This window comes from Erinaceus europaeus, chromosome 21, assembly GCF_950295315.1.
Source record: "Erinaceus europaeus chromosome 21, mEriEur2.1, whole genome shotgun sequence".
Classification (NCBI taxonomy): Eukaryota; Metazoa; Chordata; class Mammalia; order Eulipotyphla; family Erinaceidae; genus Erinaceus; species Erinaceus europaeus.
In genome coordinates, this window is record NC_080182.1 from 33,487,607 (window position 1) to 33,502,103 (window position 14,497).

The 14,497-nt window shown below is 57.4% G+C and overlaps 1 protein-coding gene across 1 annotated transcript in view; it reads right to left on the reverse strand.

Moving 5' to 3' along the window:
• Positions 1-14,497, reverse strand: part of ITPR1 (inositol 1,4,5-trisphosphate receptor type 1) — a 405,769-nt gene that overhangs the window by 17,981 nt on the left and 373,291 nt on the right. The window contains exons 48-53 of the mRNA XM_060180789.1: positions 12,893-13,003; positions 11,605-11,700; positions 10,584-10,703; positions 9,972-10,076; positions 8,639-8,831; positions 6,942-7,064 (exon numbers count right to left, since the gene is read on the reverse strand). Coding sequence (XP_060036772.1) covers positions 6,942-7,064; positions 8,639-8,831; positions 9,972-10,076; positions 10,584-10,703; positions 11,605-11,700; positions 12,893-13,003 — 748 coding nt within the window. The remainder of the gene's footprint in view (positions 1-6,941; positions 7,065-8,638; positions 8,832-9,971; positions 10,077-10,583; positions 10,704-11,604; positions 11,701-12,892; positions 13,004-14,497) is intronic.

The window sequence follows — 14,497 nt, forward strand, 5'->3', positions numbered from 1 at the left end:
CCCCCAGCCCCTTTTCAGTTGCTGGGTCTGAAGGACGTGGGCACTTTAGAGTCACATGTCCCCTGAGACTGCCCATACAAGTGAGACAGAGACGATTTCGCCCCCATACAAGCCCACCTGACGCCCCCACAGCTGACGGATACTTCCCCCCTCGTCCCCCAGATGACCACTGGGGCCACTGCCCCACTATCCACCAGCATGACCACTGCCACTTTCTAGAATGGTATCAAAATGGGGGGAGGGCCAGGCAGCCCATCTGGTTGAGTGCACATGTCACCATGCTCAAGGATCCAGGTTTGAGCCCCGACTCCCCACCTCTGAGGGGCAAGTTTCACAAGCAGTGAAGCAGGTCTGCAGGTGTCTATCTTACTCTCTCCACTCTCAATTTCTCTCTATCCTATCTAGTGAAAAAGAAAGAAAGAAAGAAAGAAAGAAAGAAAGAAAGAAAGGAAGGAAGGAAGGAAGGAAGGAAGGAAGGATAAAAGGAGTGGTGGATTCATCGTGCTGGCACCCAGCCCCAGCGATAACCCTGTTGGCAATAAAAAAAAAAGGGAGGAGGAGGACGGGTTTAAACCCTGTAGTTTTGCCAATACCATTTCGCCTCTCCTCCTCCTCTATTTTCTGCAGTGTTTAAAGCAAGTCTGGGCATCCTGTGGTTTTGAGCATAAATATTCCAGCGTGGGTCCCTGCCTTACGTAAGAAGCTTTACAATCTGGGCCCCAGCCACGTCTCTGCAGCAGCCAGCAGAGCCCACGGCCCATTAGCCTTTTCAGCTCTTCCACGGAGCAGAGCCGCCAGCCCACCCGCCCGAGTGTGCAGTCTGCCAGGCCCTTTGGGGGAGGGGGCAGCCACACAGACTCAGCACCTGAGCTGTCCCCATCTCGCCATCAGCCTGGGTATTGCTGGGAGGGCCATTCGAGTACGGGGTCTGGGGGAAATCTCTGGGACAGACACACAGCAGTGGTTTTGTATGTCCCTAAGTACCGCTCATCTAACAGCCACGATGCTTTCTAAAGGGACTTTTGCCATTTTCCCCTTGCTGCCGGGAAGCCATCGCTGTTCCTCCTCCTCAGCATTGTTGGCCTTTCTAGTTTCAGCTGTCCTAGATGGTTTGCAGGAATGAGTCACAGAAATTCTTACTTGTGCTTCACTCCCAGAGAAAGTGCTGAGGAGAGACGCCACAGCCGGCACAGCTAAGTCTCACTCCACACGCACGCGCCTGCGGGCTCCTTGAGTACCTTTTCTCCCCCGCTCCCTCTGTCTTTAATGTCTAGATGTTGGGTAGAGACTGAAGTTGAAAGGGGAGGGGGGAGACAGATAGGGAGAAAGAGACACACCTGCAGGTCTGCTGCACTGCTTGTGAAGCCTCCTCCCTTGCAGGTGGGGAGCGGAGGTTTGGGCCCAGGGACTGACGCACGGAGGCATGTGCACTCAGCCAGGTGTGCCACCACCCAGCCTCTTTGTGAAGTAGCTGACCCAGTCTTACCTGTCGTTCTAACTGGATGGTCTTTATTACAGAGTCAGATGAGTTCTTACCATCTTCAGGGCAGATCCGTGTGGCAGATACCTGCTTTTATACGTATTCTTTCCCGCCTGCAACTTGCCTTTAGTTTCCTCAAGAGTTTCATCATTCCTCTAACTTGCCTCAAAAGATCTCAGATTATTTCGAGATAGTAAGTGTGACCAAAATAATACAGGTCCCAAAATCCTAAAGGGATTGATTAAAAAAAGAATCTGTTGTCTCTCCCCTGGAAAAGGAACGGTAAAGATTAATGCAAGGAGGGCCGGGTGGTGGCATGCCCGGTTAAGCGCACATATTACCATGCACAAGGACCCAGGTTTGAGTCCCCAGCTCCCCACCTGCAGGGGGGCACTTCACAAGCAGTGAATCAGGACTGCAGGTGTCTTTCTCTCCCTTCTACCTCTCCCTCCTCTCTCAATTTATCTATGTCCTACCCAGTATAATAGAATGGTAAAAAAAAAGTAAAAAAAAAAAAGACTGCTGGGAGCAAACAATAATCTTGATGGCAATTTTAAAAAAAGAAAAGGAAAGAAAGAAAGAAAGAAACAAAGAAAGAAAGAAAGAAAGAAAGAAAGAAAGAAAGATGAAGGAAACGAGGGACAATCACAGGACTCTGGAGATGGCTTACCCGTTATGGTGCACTTTGCACAGGATTTGAGTTAAGTTCCTTGATGATTTATTATCTAGCATCCCGATATTCAGAAAGCCTTACTAAAAGCCAAGCCAAACCCAACTCACTCAGCATTCATGTGCACTTCTGTTCTTTTAGTAGAATTTTCCATTAAGATAGTGAAACAACCCCCAAACCCTGCAAGGATAAAATAAGTCTAACACACATTCTACACAGATATCTCTGCCCTCTTTCTCCATCACCCTCAACCTAAAGAAGAAGAAGAAAAAAATCTACCAGGAGTGGAGAAATTGTGCAGGAGGAGGGTTCCAGAAACATCCCTGATGGAAAATAAAAATAAATCCATTACAGAAAAAATCTTTGAGATAAATGGAGAAACATGGTGATGGCCAAGTTAAGATACAGTTTACTGTTTGTTTTGTTCAGCACGGCACAATGACCACCGGTGTCTTGAAACATCCTTATAAGGGAGAGCTGTGCACTGAAATGCTTCTGGACGAAACCACGAAACATCTAGACAGCTTGGAATCATTTCACTGAAGGAGGAGGATCAAAGAAGCAAAGCTGATGATAGTGAAAGCCCAACTCATGAGTGTGGGGCTGCCTCTGACTCTGCCCTCCCTGCTTATATGTTCATCTGGCAACTTCAACACCCTGCACGGTTAGGCGGTGGTGATCTTGCTCTAATGCCCAGGGGTCTGCTCCCAGACTTAGCACAAGTCTCAAGATGCTTATTTCCCTTTTGGAAAGACTCCTTTCATGAACTGAAACAGAGTAATTTTTTTTTTTTTTTTTAAGGAGCTTTTAAGGCCACCAAAGACCTTGCAGCCCCAGAGCCAGCCAGGACAAGACCACTACCCACCACCAGCAGGGGGCAGAATTTAGGAATCCTGACCCTAGGATTCCACAAGGACACGTTAGGGATCTCAGAGAAATAGAGCCAAGCAACCAGTCAGATGCTCATTCTGGGCAAAGCTGGCACAGACTAGCCCTGCAGGTGGTCAGTCATAAGAAGTCTACTCCCCACACCTGATGGGGGCAAAGCGCCAATGCCAGGGTGTGTGTGAGAGGCACCACAGTGACTGGCTCTGCCAAGGCAGAGAAAGGAGACCCTGTGTGGGCAGTGCTACCCCCAGCACAACTGGGGCCTCATTTGGTCAGGCAGGACAGAGCTGGGAAACTAAAGCCTAGCACTTCCCCAGGTGAGGGGGACCCTCCAGGGGACAGGGGATCCTGGTTATCTGTCCCCAGCAATGGCCTCAGCACTGCCCAGGGACCCCGGGTAGACAATGATCAAGGCCTGTCACAGATCCTGAGCTTATCTGATGTAAGGAAGGGGAGGGTGAGTGGGAAAATGTCCACAGTAACAGCTGAGAAGCTGGGGGCTTCAGGAATGGTGGAGGAGTGCAGCAGCTCCCTCTCTCTCTCTCTTTGGACAAGTCAGAGAGAAACTGAGAGGAGGGAAAGACAGAGAGAGAGAAGAGAGAGAGAGAGAGAGAGAGAGAGAGAGAGACATCTGCAGACCTGCTTCACCGCTTGTGAAGCGACCTCTCTGCAGGTGGGGAGCCGGGATCCTTGCATGTCCTTGTGCTTCATACTATGTGCACTTAACCTGGTGCGCCACAACCTGGCCCCCTGCAGGTATCTCTTGTGCTCACGCTCTCTCACTCTCTCTCCCTTTCTATTTTTTGCCCCTCACCCTCCATCAAAATCAGAAATAAAAGGAAAAAATATTGCCACCGGGAAAGGTGGAACCGTACAAGCACTGAATCCCAACAATAACGCTGGTGACAAAAAGAAGAAAAAAAAATCATCCCAAGAAGTGGACATACATCTCCTCCTGAGGCGGACAGGGCCAGGCTGACCCTCAACCTCTTACCCTTCTGACCGAAACCTCACGCCAATGTCCCAGAAAGAAAACCTTGTGTCCTGAGTCCACACAGGAGCAGGAGCCTCTGAGGCCCCTGGGGTTCCAAGTGTGGAATCCTATAGCATGTTAGCACACAGAGGAGCTCCAGACACAGCCATCCTCTGCTGGCAGAGGAGGCACCAGGTAGAGCACACACCTTGTGGGGTACCTTGGGCTCCAGCCTCAACACCACATGGGAGCACTGTGGGCAGCACCAAGTCTACCCCATGGAGGGTGGGCAGGGCTGTGGGGTCTCTCCTCTCTCAGCACCATGCACAGCACCCAGGGAGCCCCATGGAGGGTGGGCAGGGCTGTGGGGTCTCTCCTCTCTCAGCACCATGCACAGCACCCAGGGAGCCCCATGGAGGGTGGGGCAGGGCTGTGGGGTCTCTCCTCTCTCAGCACCATGCACAGCACCCAGAGAGCCCCATGGAGGGTGGGGCAGGGCTGTGGGGTCTCTCCTCTCTCATCACCATGCACAGCACCCAGGGAGCCCCATGGAGGGTGGGGCAGGGCTGTGGGGTCTCTCCTCTCTCATCACCATGCACAGCACCCAGGGAGCCCCATGGAGGGTGGGGCAGGGCTGTGGGGAGTCTCTCCACTCTCAGCACCATGCACAGCACCCAGGGAACCCCATGGAGGGTGGGCAGGGCTGTGGGGTCTCTCCTCTCTCAGCACCATGCACAGCACCCAGGGAGCCCCATGGAGGGTGGGGCAGGGCTGTGGGGTCTCTCCTCTCTCAGCACCATGCACAGCACTCAGGGAGCCCCATGGAGGGTGGGGCAGGGCTGTGGGGTCTCTCCTCTCTCAGCACCATGCACAGCACTCAGTGAGCCCCATGGAGGGTGGGCAGGGCTGTGGGGTCTCTCCTCTCTCAGCAACATGCACAGCACCCAGGGAGCCCCATGGAGGGTGGGCAGGGCTGTGGGGTCTCTCCTCTCTCAGCACCATGCACAGCAGCCAGGGAACCCCATGGAGGGTGGGCAGGGCTGTGGGGTCTCTCCTCTCTCAGCACCATGCACAGCACCCAGGGAGCCCCATGGAGTGTGGGGCAGGGCTGTGGGGTCTCTCCTCTCTCAGCACCATGCACAGCACCCAGGAAGCCCCATGGAAGGTGGGCAGGGCTGTGGGGTCTCTCCACTCTCAGCACCATGGACAGCACCCAGGGAGCCCCATGGAGGGTAGGCAGGGCTGTGGGGATCTCTCTTCTCATGGACAACACTCAGGGAGCCCCATGGAGGGTGGGCAGGGCTGTGGGGTCTCTCCACTCTCAGCACCATGCATAGCACTCAGGGAGCCCCATGGAGGGTGGCAGGGCTGTGGGGGTCTCTCCACTCTCAGCACCATGGACAGCACCCAGAGCCCTATGGAAGGTGGGGCAGGGCTGTGGGGTCTCTCCTCCTCTGTCTCATTCCCTCTCTTTCCTTTTTTTCTAAGTCCCCAGACTAAAAATACTGGGCCACTGAGGCCTCTTGGTGAATATACACATCCATGAAGCCCTCAGTTCATTCCCTGGTGCCAAGTTTTTGGTTTTTTTTTGTTTTGTTTTGTCTTGCTTTTTAAAGCTGCTTCTCCAACTGAAACTGAAAACTGTTACTTTTTTCCAGCAAAGTGAATCAAAGGCAGCCTGGAAGCAAAAGGATGGCGAGTGGATGGGGAATTCCAGAAGCCACAGACCTGGCCTTTTATGGGGGGGCAGGTGCACAGTCACAGACTCAGCAAGGATGTATAGCTGTTGTCACTCCAGCCTGACACCCCCCAAGGGCCCGGGGGGGGTGAGCTCAGCCTCATCCTACCCATCTCTCTGCCTGGAATAAAGCCAGAAGTAGGGGTGGGAGGCCATCCCATGGGCTCAGCACCAGAGTGTGGGCTGGGGGTGAGCCTCCAATCACTCCCAACCCCAGGTAAAGCTCTTCCTTCTGAGATGGGTCCCCAGCAGGGGTGGAAGGGCGCAGCGGAGAGGACTCTGGGAACTCAGCTGAACAGAGTGGGGCCCCTGCCTTATGGTAGATCCGGACACCTCACTGTCACTAAGACCACTGTGTTCCTGCTGTCACCATGGCATCACTGTGGCACGGGCCAGTTTCCTCATGGCTTATTTTAGTGAGAAAGAGACATACAGACACAATGTCACCCTGCACAGAGCTGCCCTGGTGCCAATGATGGTGCCACCCTGTGGTGCTGGGGCTTGAATCTGGGCACATGTTCCGAGACCCAGTGAACTGCCCCCCAGTGGTCCTCTCACTCTGAGGCAGAGTCAGGACTGAGAGGCAGGGAGAGCAGCCATTTCCCTGAAGCCCTGAGCTTCCCCTGCTCCAGCCCTAACAGGGCTTCCTGAGGGGGTGTGGGTGGTGAGAACCTTCCAGAAGCAGTCTGTCCCCAAGTCCCTGACTACATGCCCACTCTCCACCCCCCCCTCCGCACAAGGCACCTTGGTGTGTTGCAGGGCAGTAGGTACCCTCTCAGAACCCCAAAGGGGATGTCCAGGCCCCTGACAACCCTCCTCAGCTCCAGCAAGGACCCCTGGGGGGATATGGGCAGCAGGTGCCTCCTTGATCCCACAGAAGGGGTCCCTGAGCCCCAACCTCTCTCAGCTCCAGCAGGGTCCCCTGGGGGCTGTGGGCAGTGGGTCTCCAAACCCTTGGTTCTTCCTCAGCTCTGGCAGGGCCTCCTGAGGTGGCACAGGCAGCAAGTGCTTCTGGGAACCCCCAGAAGGGATCCCTGAGCCTTTGACATCCCCCATTCCCCAGACCCAGCAGGTCCCCCGGGGTGTGGGTGGCAGTACCCATACTCCTGGCATCTCATGGAAGGGGTCCCCAGGCCCCTGAGCCCTTGTCCCCCAGCTCTGGCAGGGTCCCCAAGGGTGTGGGTGGCAGTACCTCCTCGCACCCCGCGGAAGGGGTAGAAGAAGGCGACGAGCAGGTTCATGAGCACAGCCAGGTTGAAGGACACACTGCTCCACACCGACATGTTGCGGGCGCACCAGTACAGCACGGGCTGGGCTGTGGACAGAGGGCGTGTGAGCCAGGGGACAGGAATGGGGGATGGGAACGGGGGATGGGGGATGTATGGGGTGACACAGGGTGTGTGAGCTGGGGGACAGGAATGGGGGATGGGAACGGGGGGTGGGGGATTATGGGGTGACATGGTGTGTGAGCCGGGGGACAGGAATGGGGGACGTATGGGGTGACACAGGGTGTGTGAGCCGGGGTCAGGAATGGGGGATGGGAATAGGGGATGGGGGACGTATGGGGTGACACAGGGTGTGTGAGCCGGGGTCAGGAATGGGGGATGGGGGACATATGGGGTGACACGGTGTGTGAGCCGGGGGACAGGAATGGGGGATGGGAATGCGGGATTGGGGATGGGATGACACAGGGTGTGTGAGCCGGTGGGACAGGCATAGGGGATGGGAATGGGGGACAAGGTGATAGAGGGTGTGTGAGCCTGGGGCCAGGGGCCAGGGGATGGGGGTGACAGGGCGAATGAGCTGCAGGTGGTGGGGCATCGGGAATCAGGAGACACAGGGCGTGCGAGCCCTCTGCGTGATGGGGACCCACCCTGAGAAACCCGCCCGGGACGGGGTGCACACCCACCACCACCACAGGGGCTCAGGGCCACACCCGGACTGATTTCCCTCCATGGGAGCCAACTAAGGACCTGGGAGGAGGAGGAGGGGAGGAAAGGGAGCACCCAGATTCCTGTGGTGGGATCAAGGGCTCAGCTGGCTCCTTGTCCCCTGAGGTCTGGGGCCAGGACACACCCAGACCCAAAATGCAGGCACCCAGAAGACAGGGACTTATTAAGTAGGAGGCCCAGGTCTGAGTCCCAGCACCACAGGGGGACTCAAGGACAGCACCCAGGAAGCCTCATGGATGGTTGAGCTTGGCTGTGGGGTCTCTCCTCTCTCAGCACCATGCACAGTACCCAGGGAGCTCCATGGAGGGTGGGCAGGGCTGTGGGGTCTCTCCTCTCTCAGCACCATGCACAGCACCCAGGGAGCCCCATGGAGGGTGAGCAGGGCTGTGGGGTCTCCCTTTCTCTCCCTCCCATGCCCTCCAAATTCTCTGTCCTATCAAATAACACAGAGGGACAAAAACAGGTAAAATGGCCACTAGTAGCGGTAGATCCCTAGTGCTGTCACTGAGCCCCAGCGATAACCCTGGTGTTATATACACATATACAGATATGGAGAGAGAGACAGACAGAGAGAACGGCAGTCCTGCTTCACCACTCCCAAAGCTTCCCAGGTGGGGACTGGGGACTTGAACCTGGGTCCACCCTCGTGGTGTGTGTAAACCCGTGTTGTGTGCCAGTGTCCACGTGTTTCTCTGCATCCGTGTGTTCACTGTGTGAGCAGAGCTGGGAGGAGCACGGGCAGGGAGCGCCTTCCTGTTCCTGGAAGCCACTGAGCCACGTGGCTCCTCCCACCCCCCTGCAACTGAACCGGCACCCAGGGGACCCTCTGTAGCCTCCAGGGGAGGGGGAGCAGCCACGTGAGGAAGCCCACACAGCCCCCACCCATTAAAGAGCCCAGCACCCACAGGACTGGAGGGGCCTGGCTTCCGGCTCCCACCTCGCAGCTTCTTCTGCCAGTTCATCTCGTTGAAGAGGTCCTCGGAGCGCAGGAAGAAGTCGTTGATCTTGCTGCCTTGCTCGTCGCGCTCTGTGGTGTAGTAGATGCGCAGCTTGGACTCCTGCGTGAGGAACTCGCAGATGCTGGGCACTGGGAACACAATCTGCTCCATGGTCCGGTCCAGGCGCACGATCTGGGGGCGCAGGTGCGGGAGGATGGGGGTCACCTTCTGCCCGTCGGGGAGGGGCCTGGCGCTGGTCTTCCTACCCACCAGCAGGACAAAGACTTCCCACAGCCACCTGTCATTCTGTGGCCCCCAAGGGGGCTGGTGTCTTACATTCAAGCTGAAATTAGCTTTTGGGTCTGGAGAGCACATGACTTGCTATGCCTGGGGACCTGGGATCCACTCCTGGCACAGGGGGCACCATGCACAGCACCCAGGGAGCCCCATGGGGGGGCAGGGCTATGGGGGGGATCTCTCCTCTCTCAGCACCATGCACAGCATCCAGGGAGCCCCATGGGGGGGCAGGGCTATGGGGGGGTCTCTCCTCTCTCAGCACCATGCACAGCACCCAGGGAGCCCCATGGAGGGTGGGCAGAGCTGTGGGCTCTCTCCTCTCTCAGCACCATGGACAGCACTCAGGGAGCCCCATGGAGGGTGGGCAGGGCTGTGGGGTCTCTCCTCTCTCAGCACCATGGACAGCACCCAGGGAGCCCCATGGAGGGTGGGCAGGGCTGTGGGGTCTCTCCTCTCTCAGCACCATGGACAGCACTCAGGAAGCCCCATGGAGGGTGGGCAGGGCTGTGGGGTCTCTCCATCCCCCTCTCAAACACAGTAAGAGAACTGACCCCAGAGAAGAGGTGTGGTGCACACATGAGGCTCTAGGTCTGCAGTGAAAAATGTTGAGTGGGGTTGGGTGGTGGTGCGCCAGGTTAAGCGCACACATTACAGTGCATATGGACATGGGTTCAAGTCCCCGGTCCCCACCTGCAGGAGGAAAGCTTAACAAGTGCTGAAGCAGTGAGTGTGGGAGTCTCTCTAACCTCAGACCTGTCCCTTTTCTGTGTCTGGTGCCAGGCCTTTGGGCACATGCTGTCCCTTCCTCCTGAGCTCACACTTCCAGTCTCTCCATTTCAGATGGAGAAAGAAAGAGAAAGACACCCCAGCACCAGAACACTCCCCCATGTGGTGCAGGGCTCGAACCCAGGTCCTGTGCACAGGGAGATCAGCAGGTGAGCTCTCCCCCAGCACAGACCCTCTGAAGGCTCAGTGCACCCGGGCCGGGGGTCTGCCAACTCGCCCCCTACCCTCCACCCCGTGGCCGCCCCTCACCTCGATCTGTGCAGTGTGTTTGGCGTAGAACTCGAGGGCCTCGTCGCCGTCCACCTGGCCGCCTGGCTTCAACATGGTCTGTAGCTCCTTGTTGTGGCGAGCCAGCTGCAGGGACAGGGCACGGCTGGAAGAGGGACAGCCTCGGGGACCCTGGCCACCACAGCTCTGCGGGAGGGGCCCCAGGCCCCACCGTCTCCCACTTTCTGCAGCAGGTGGGGGTGAAGTGACTGTTCCCCTTTACGGAGACTCCTTGCAGAGTTCCAGAACCTTCCAGGGGAGCGTGCCACCCACACGGGACAGGACAGACCTGCCCACAGCAACTCCTGCAAGTGGGGTGTAGGGGGTGGGAACCCTGGAGCTGAGAGAACTGGCAGCTGTCCCCCCAGAAGGTCAGCAGGAAGCGGTTAGGAGCCGAGCCCACTCCCTCCCCTCCCAGTAATTCCTCGAACCCCAGACAGACCTGGCATTATTGAGAAAACCCAAGGACACCTCCCATCCTCTGGGAAGGTGTCACGGCCAGGCTGCACAGACACTCCAATCCAGTCCCCAAGGCCGGTGAGCTGAGGGCAGTGGCTAAGGTGGGGGGCCCAGGTGAGAACCTGGGGGCCCTACCTGGTGTGCCAGGATGTAGATGTTGTGCCCTACATTCCGGGGGGACGCGCCATCTTCCCCGTTCTCCCCATCCTCGAACTCCACCTCCCCTTGCATGTAGGCCTTCTTGATCACTTCCACCTGCAGCCGGTGAGGACCACGGGTGCATGTTATGGGGGTGAGGGGTGGGGGGTGGGTGGAGGAAGACACACAGCCTAGTCATTCCCACATTGCCCTGAGAGCCCCTGTGCCATCCCAGGAGGCCTCACAGCACCCTGGGCGGCTCTGCCTATCCATCGCCAGGACCATCCGGATGCAGTGGGGATTTACTGGGAGTGACAGGGCCACCCCGTCTCCAATCGGGGATGACAGGGCAGCCCCATCCAGTCAGGGATGATGCCATGGGAACCTGGAGCAGACTAAGGGCACCAAGATCAGCCCTGGGCCTCTGGTCACTCATGGAGGGGAGGGGCCCACAGGCGGGGACTTTAGTCTGGACCCCACGTGCATGAGGTCACAGAGCTGCGGACAGCTTGGTCTGTCCCCTGGCACTGGGTCACTCTGGTGGGGACAGTCCCCACCCCCCAGCCCATCTGCCAGCTTGGCTATTTGCAGAGAAAAGTCCCCGGCTCCTGGCTCTGTCTCTCACTATGCATCAACTCTGCCGGGAAGTGACAGCTCAGGGACTCTCACCCTCTCTCTCTTTCTGCCTCTCTCTCTGACACACACACACACACACACACACACACACACACACACACACCTGTACTTTCCTGAAAGAAAACAATAAAAACTAATGTCAGTGGCACCAAAACATTGCTCGGTGGCCCTGCCTGGCACCTGCAGAGCTATGATGCTCCAGCTACAGGGAGAAAGTGGCCAGAGGAACAGGGGAGAGGGGGTGACAGGAGGGCCTGGCACCATGTTCCTTCTGGGCTGCACGGCTGCCCTGTGGCTGGGCACAGGGCCACTCTCCTTTAGGAGCAGCTACGTCAGGGCTCCATGGAGGGGGGCGTGTCTCTAAGTGGGGTGGGGGGCTCACCAGCTCCTTGGGCCGCATATTATACAAGATGCGCTCAGCGTTCTCACTGTCGTGCCGGCTCTCCATGATGGCAAGAAGCAGCTTGGATGCATTGTTCTGGGGTGGAGGGGGGGAAGTGGGGGCACTTACATCACAGTCCTTGGGAGACAGACCCTGCACCCATGGGAGAGGCTCACCCAGTCTTGCACCAGGGGACCCCACTGTCAGCACCCCAGACTCCCTATATTAGGGGACCTTATAGCAAACCCAGGCTCCTACACCAGGGTGCCCCACAACCCCACAGGACCCCTGTACTAGGGGATCCCACTGTCAGATACCCCAGAACCCCTGCACCAGAGGACCCCACGGTCAGCCTCAAACTCCCTGCACCAGGGGACCCTGCTGTCAGCACCCCCAGAATCCCTACACCAGGGGACCCCGCTCTCAGCCCCAGACTCCCTGCACCAGGGGACCCCGCTGTCAGCCCCATGGTCAGCACAAAAACAAAACATGACTTTTCTCAGGGAGTCCATGAACCCCTGACCAGCAGGGAGGACATCCAGGTCTGCCTAAGCAACCAGAAAGGGATGTTTGGTGTCAGAGGCCACAGGCAGACTCTTCACAAGGCAGCCTGGGTGCAAGAAGGTTCCTCCGACCATCAGCAAAGCCAGCCCAGCCTGGCCCCAGGTGAGTGGAACAGCAGGTAACCCCCCCTTCTCACTGTCACTAATGGTCCAAAGGCTGTGTGCGTTGGGGGCACACCTCCTGCCAGATCCTCCTCCCTTCCCACCCTCTCTCCCCGGAACAGAAGGAAGAGCTTCCACAGAGTGAGTGCTGAATTCAGGGGTCTCTGAGGTGGGAGGGGCTGTGGGGGCCAGGCCTCCCCCTCCCAGCTGCCCCCCCCCCCGATTTGTGTCTGGGCTCAGTGTGGATTGGGCTCCTCTCCTGTTGTGATGGCTTTGCTGGCCTGAGACTGACTCGGGGAGGATGAGGAGGCCTACCTTTGAGGCAGGACAGGCCCGAGGGTCACAGAGAGGTCTTAGTTGCAGGAGAGGGGGGCTCTCATCAGTGGGAAGAGGGTCTCCTCCATAGGAAGAGAGGTCTATCACTGGAGGGGGGGGTCTCATCTGTAGGAGGGTCTCAGTCACAGGAGGGGCTATCTTGTCCATAGGAAGGGGGTTTTGTCTATAGGAGGGGACACTCGTCTACAGGAGGGAGGTCTCATCTGCAGAAGGGGGTCCTGTCAGTGTGGGGGGGCTCCTGTCCACAGGAAGCGGGTCCCTTCCACAGCAGGGGTTGGCCTGCTTGCCTTCAGCTCCAGCACCAGGTCCATCCTCTTCTTGCCCAGAGGGTTAATGTCATTCAGGATCAGGGCTGTGATGATGTCGATGCCGTTGGACTCGTGGGTGGCAATGCAGTTCTGAAGACAGACATATGGACACTGATCAGGGTGTCCCCCCCCCCCCACACACACACAGCTGGGTCCCGAGAACATGGCTCGAGGGGGAAGGCACAACAGACCAGGGGCTGCAGAAGGAACAGCCAGCAGAGGCCAGGCCCGGCGGTTAAGCCCATAGCGCCTGGCTCTCGTCCTAACAGGAAGCACAAGACAGAGGACGCCCTAAATCCTGCCTCCGAGAGAGAAGCAGGCCCCCACTTCACGTGCCCTCAGGCTGAGCCCCGCCCAGCTTTTCTTTTTCATCTTAACTACCCTCTACCCTCTGTCTCAGAGGACCGGGAGGAGGCACAGCAGTGCAGCATAGCCTTGTGTGCACGAGGCTCTAGGTTCGATTTCCAGCCCTGCATAAAATGGTGCAGCAGTATGGGTGTTTGCAATTAAAATAATAACAAATAGGGCCAGGGAGAGAGCATGCTGTTCATACAAAAAGACTTTCATGCCTGAGGCTCTGAGGTTCTGTCAGGCCAGAGCTGAGCTGTGCTCTGGGTGAAAAAATTTAAACAAATTACCGTAAAGGGGGCCAGGTGAGGACATGCCTGCTAGAGCACACTCATTACCATGCTTAAGGATCCAGGTCCAAGAGCCTAGTCTCCATGGCGTGGTGGAAGCCTCACGAGTGATGAAGCAAGGTTACAGGCCTCTCTCTCTCTCTCTCTTTCTCCCTCTAGTCCCCCCTACCCCCTCTCAAATTCTTTCTGTCTCATTAAACTCAAAGTCTGCTGGGGGCAGTAGATTCACAGTGCAGGCATCAAGCCCCAGGGACAACCCTGAAGGCAAAATAACTAACAACAAAAATAACAAGGGTAAGTCCGCCACATATCAAACTTGAGGCCTTCGTGTGAGCCAAAGTACCACATCACAGCACCCAGGGAGCACTGTGGAGGGTAGGACAAGGCTATGAGGGTCTCTCCCCTCTCAGCACCACGGACAGTACACAGGGAGCCCCATGGAGGGTGGAGCAGGATTATGAGGGTCTCTCCTCTCTCAGGACCATGCACAGCACCCAGGGAGCCCCATGGAGGGTGGAGCAGGGTTGTGTGTGTGGGGGGTCTCTCGTCTCTTAGCACCATGCACAGGACCAAGGGAGCCCCATGGAGGGTGGGGCAGGGCTTTGGGGGGTGGTCTCTCCTCTCTCAGCACCATGCACAGCACCCAGGGAGCCCCATGGAGGGTGGGCAGGGCTGTGGGGTCTCTCCTCTCTCAGCACCATGCACAGCACCCAAGGAGCCCCATGGAGGGTGGGCAGGGCTGTGGGGTCTCTCCTCTCTCAGCACCATGCACAGCACTCAGGGAGCCTCATGGAGGGTGGGCAGGGCTGTGGGGTCTCTCCTCTCTCCTTTCCAGACCTCTCCTTCCTGCTCTTTGAGTAGAGTTGGTCTGAGCTCCTGAACCGCCAGGGAACTGAGCACTGTCCCTAGGGGTCCACCGGCTGTTCCGCCCACCATGGTGCTTCTC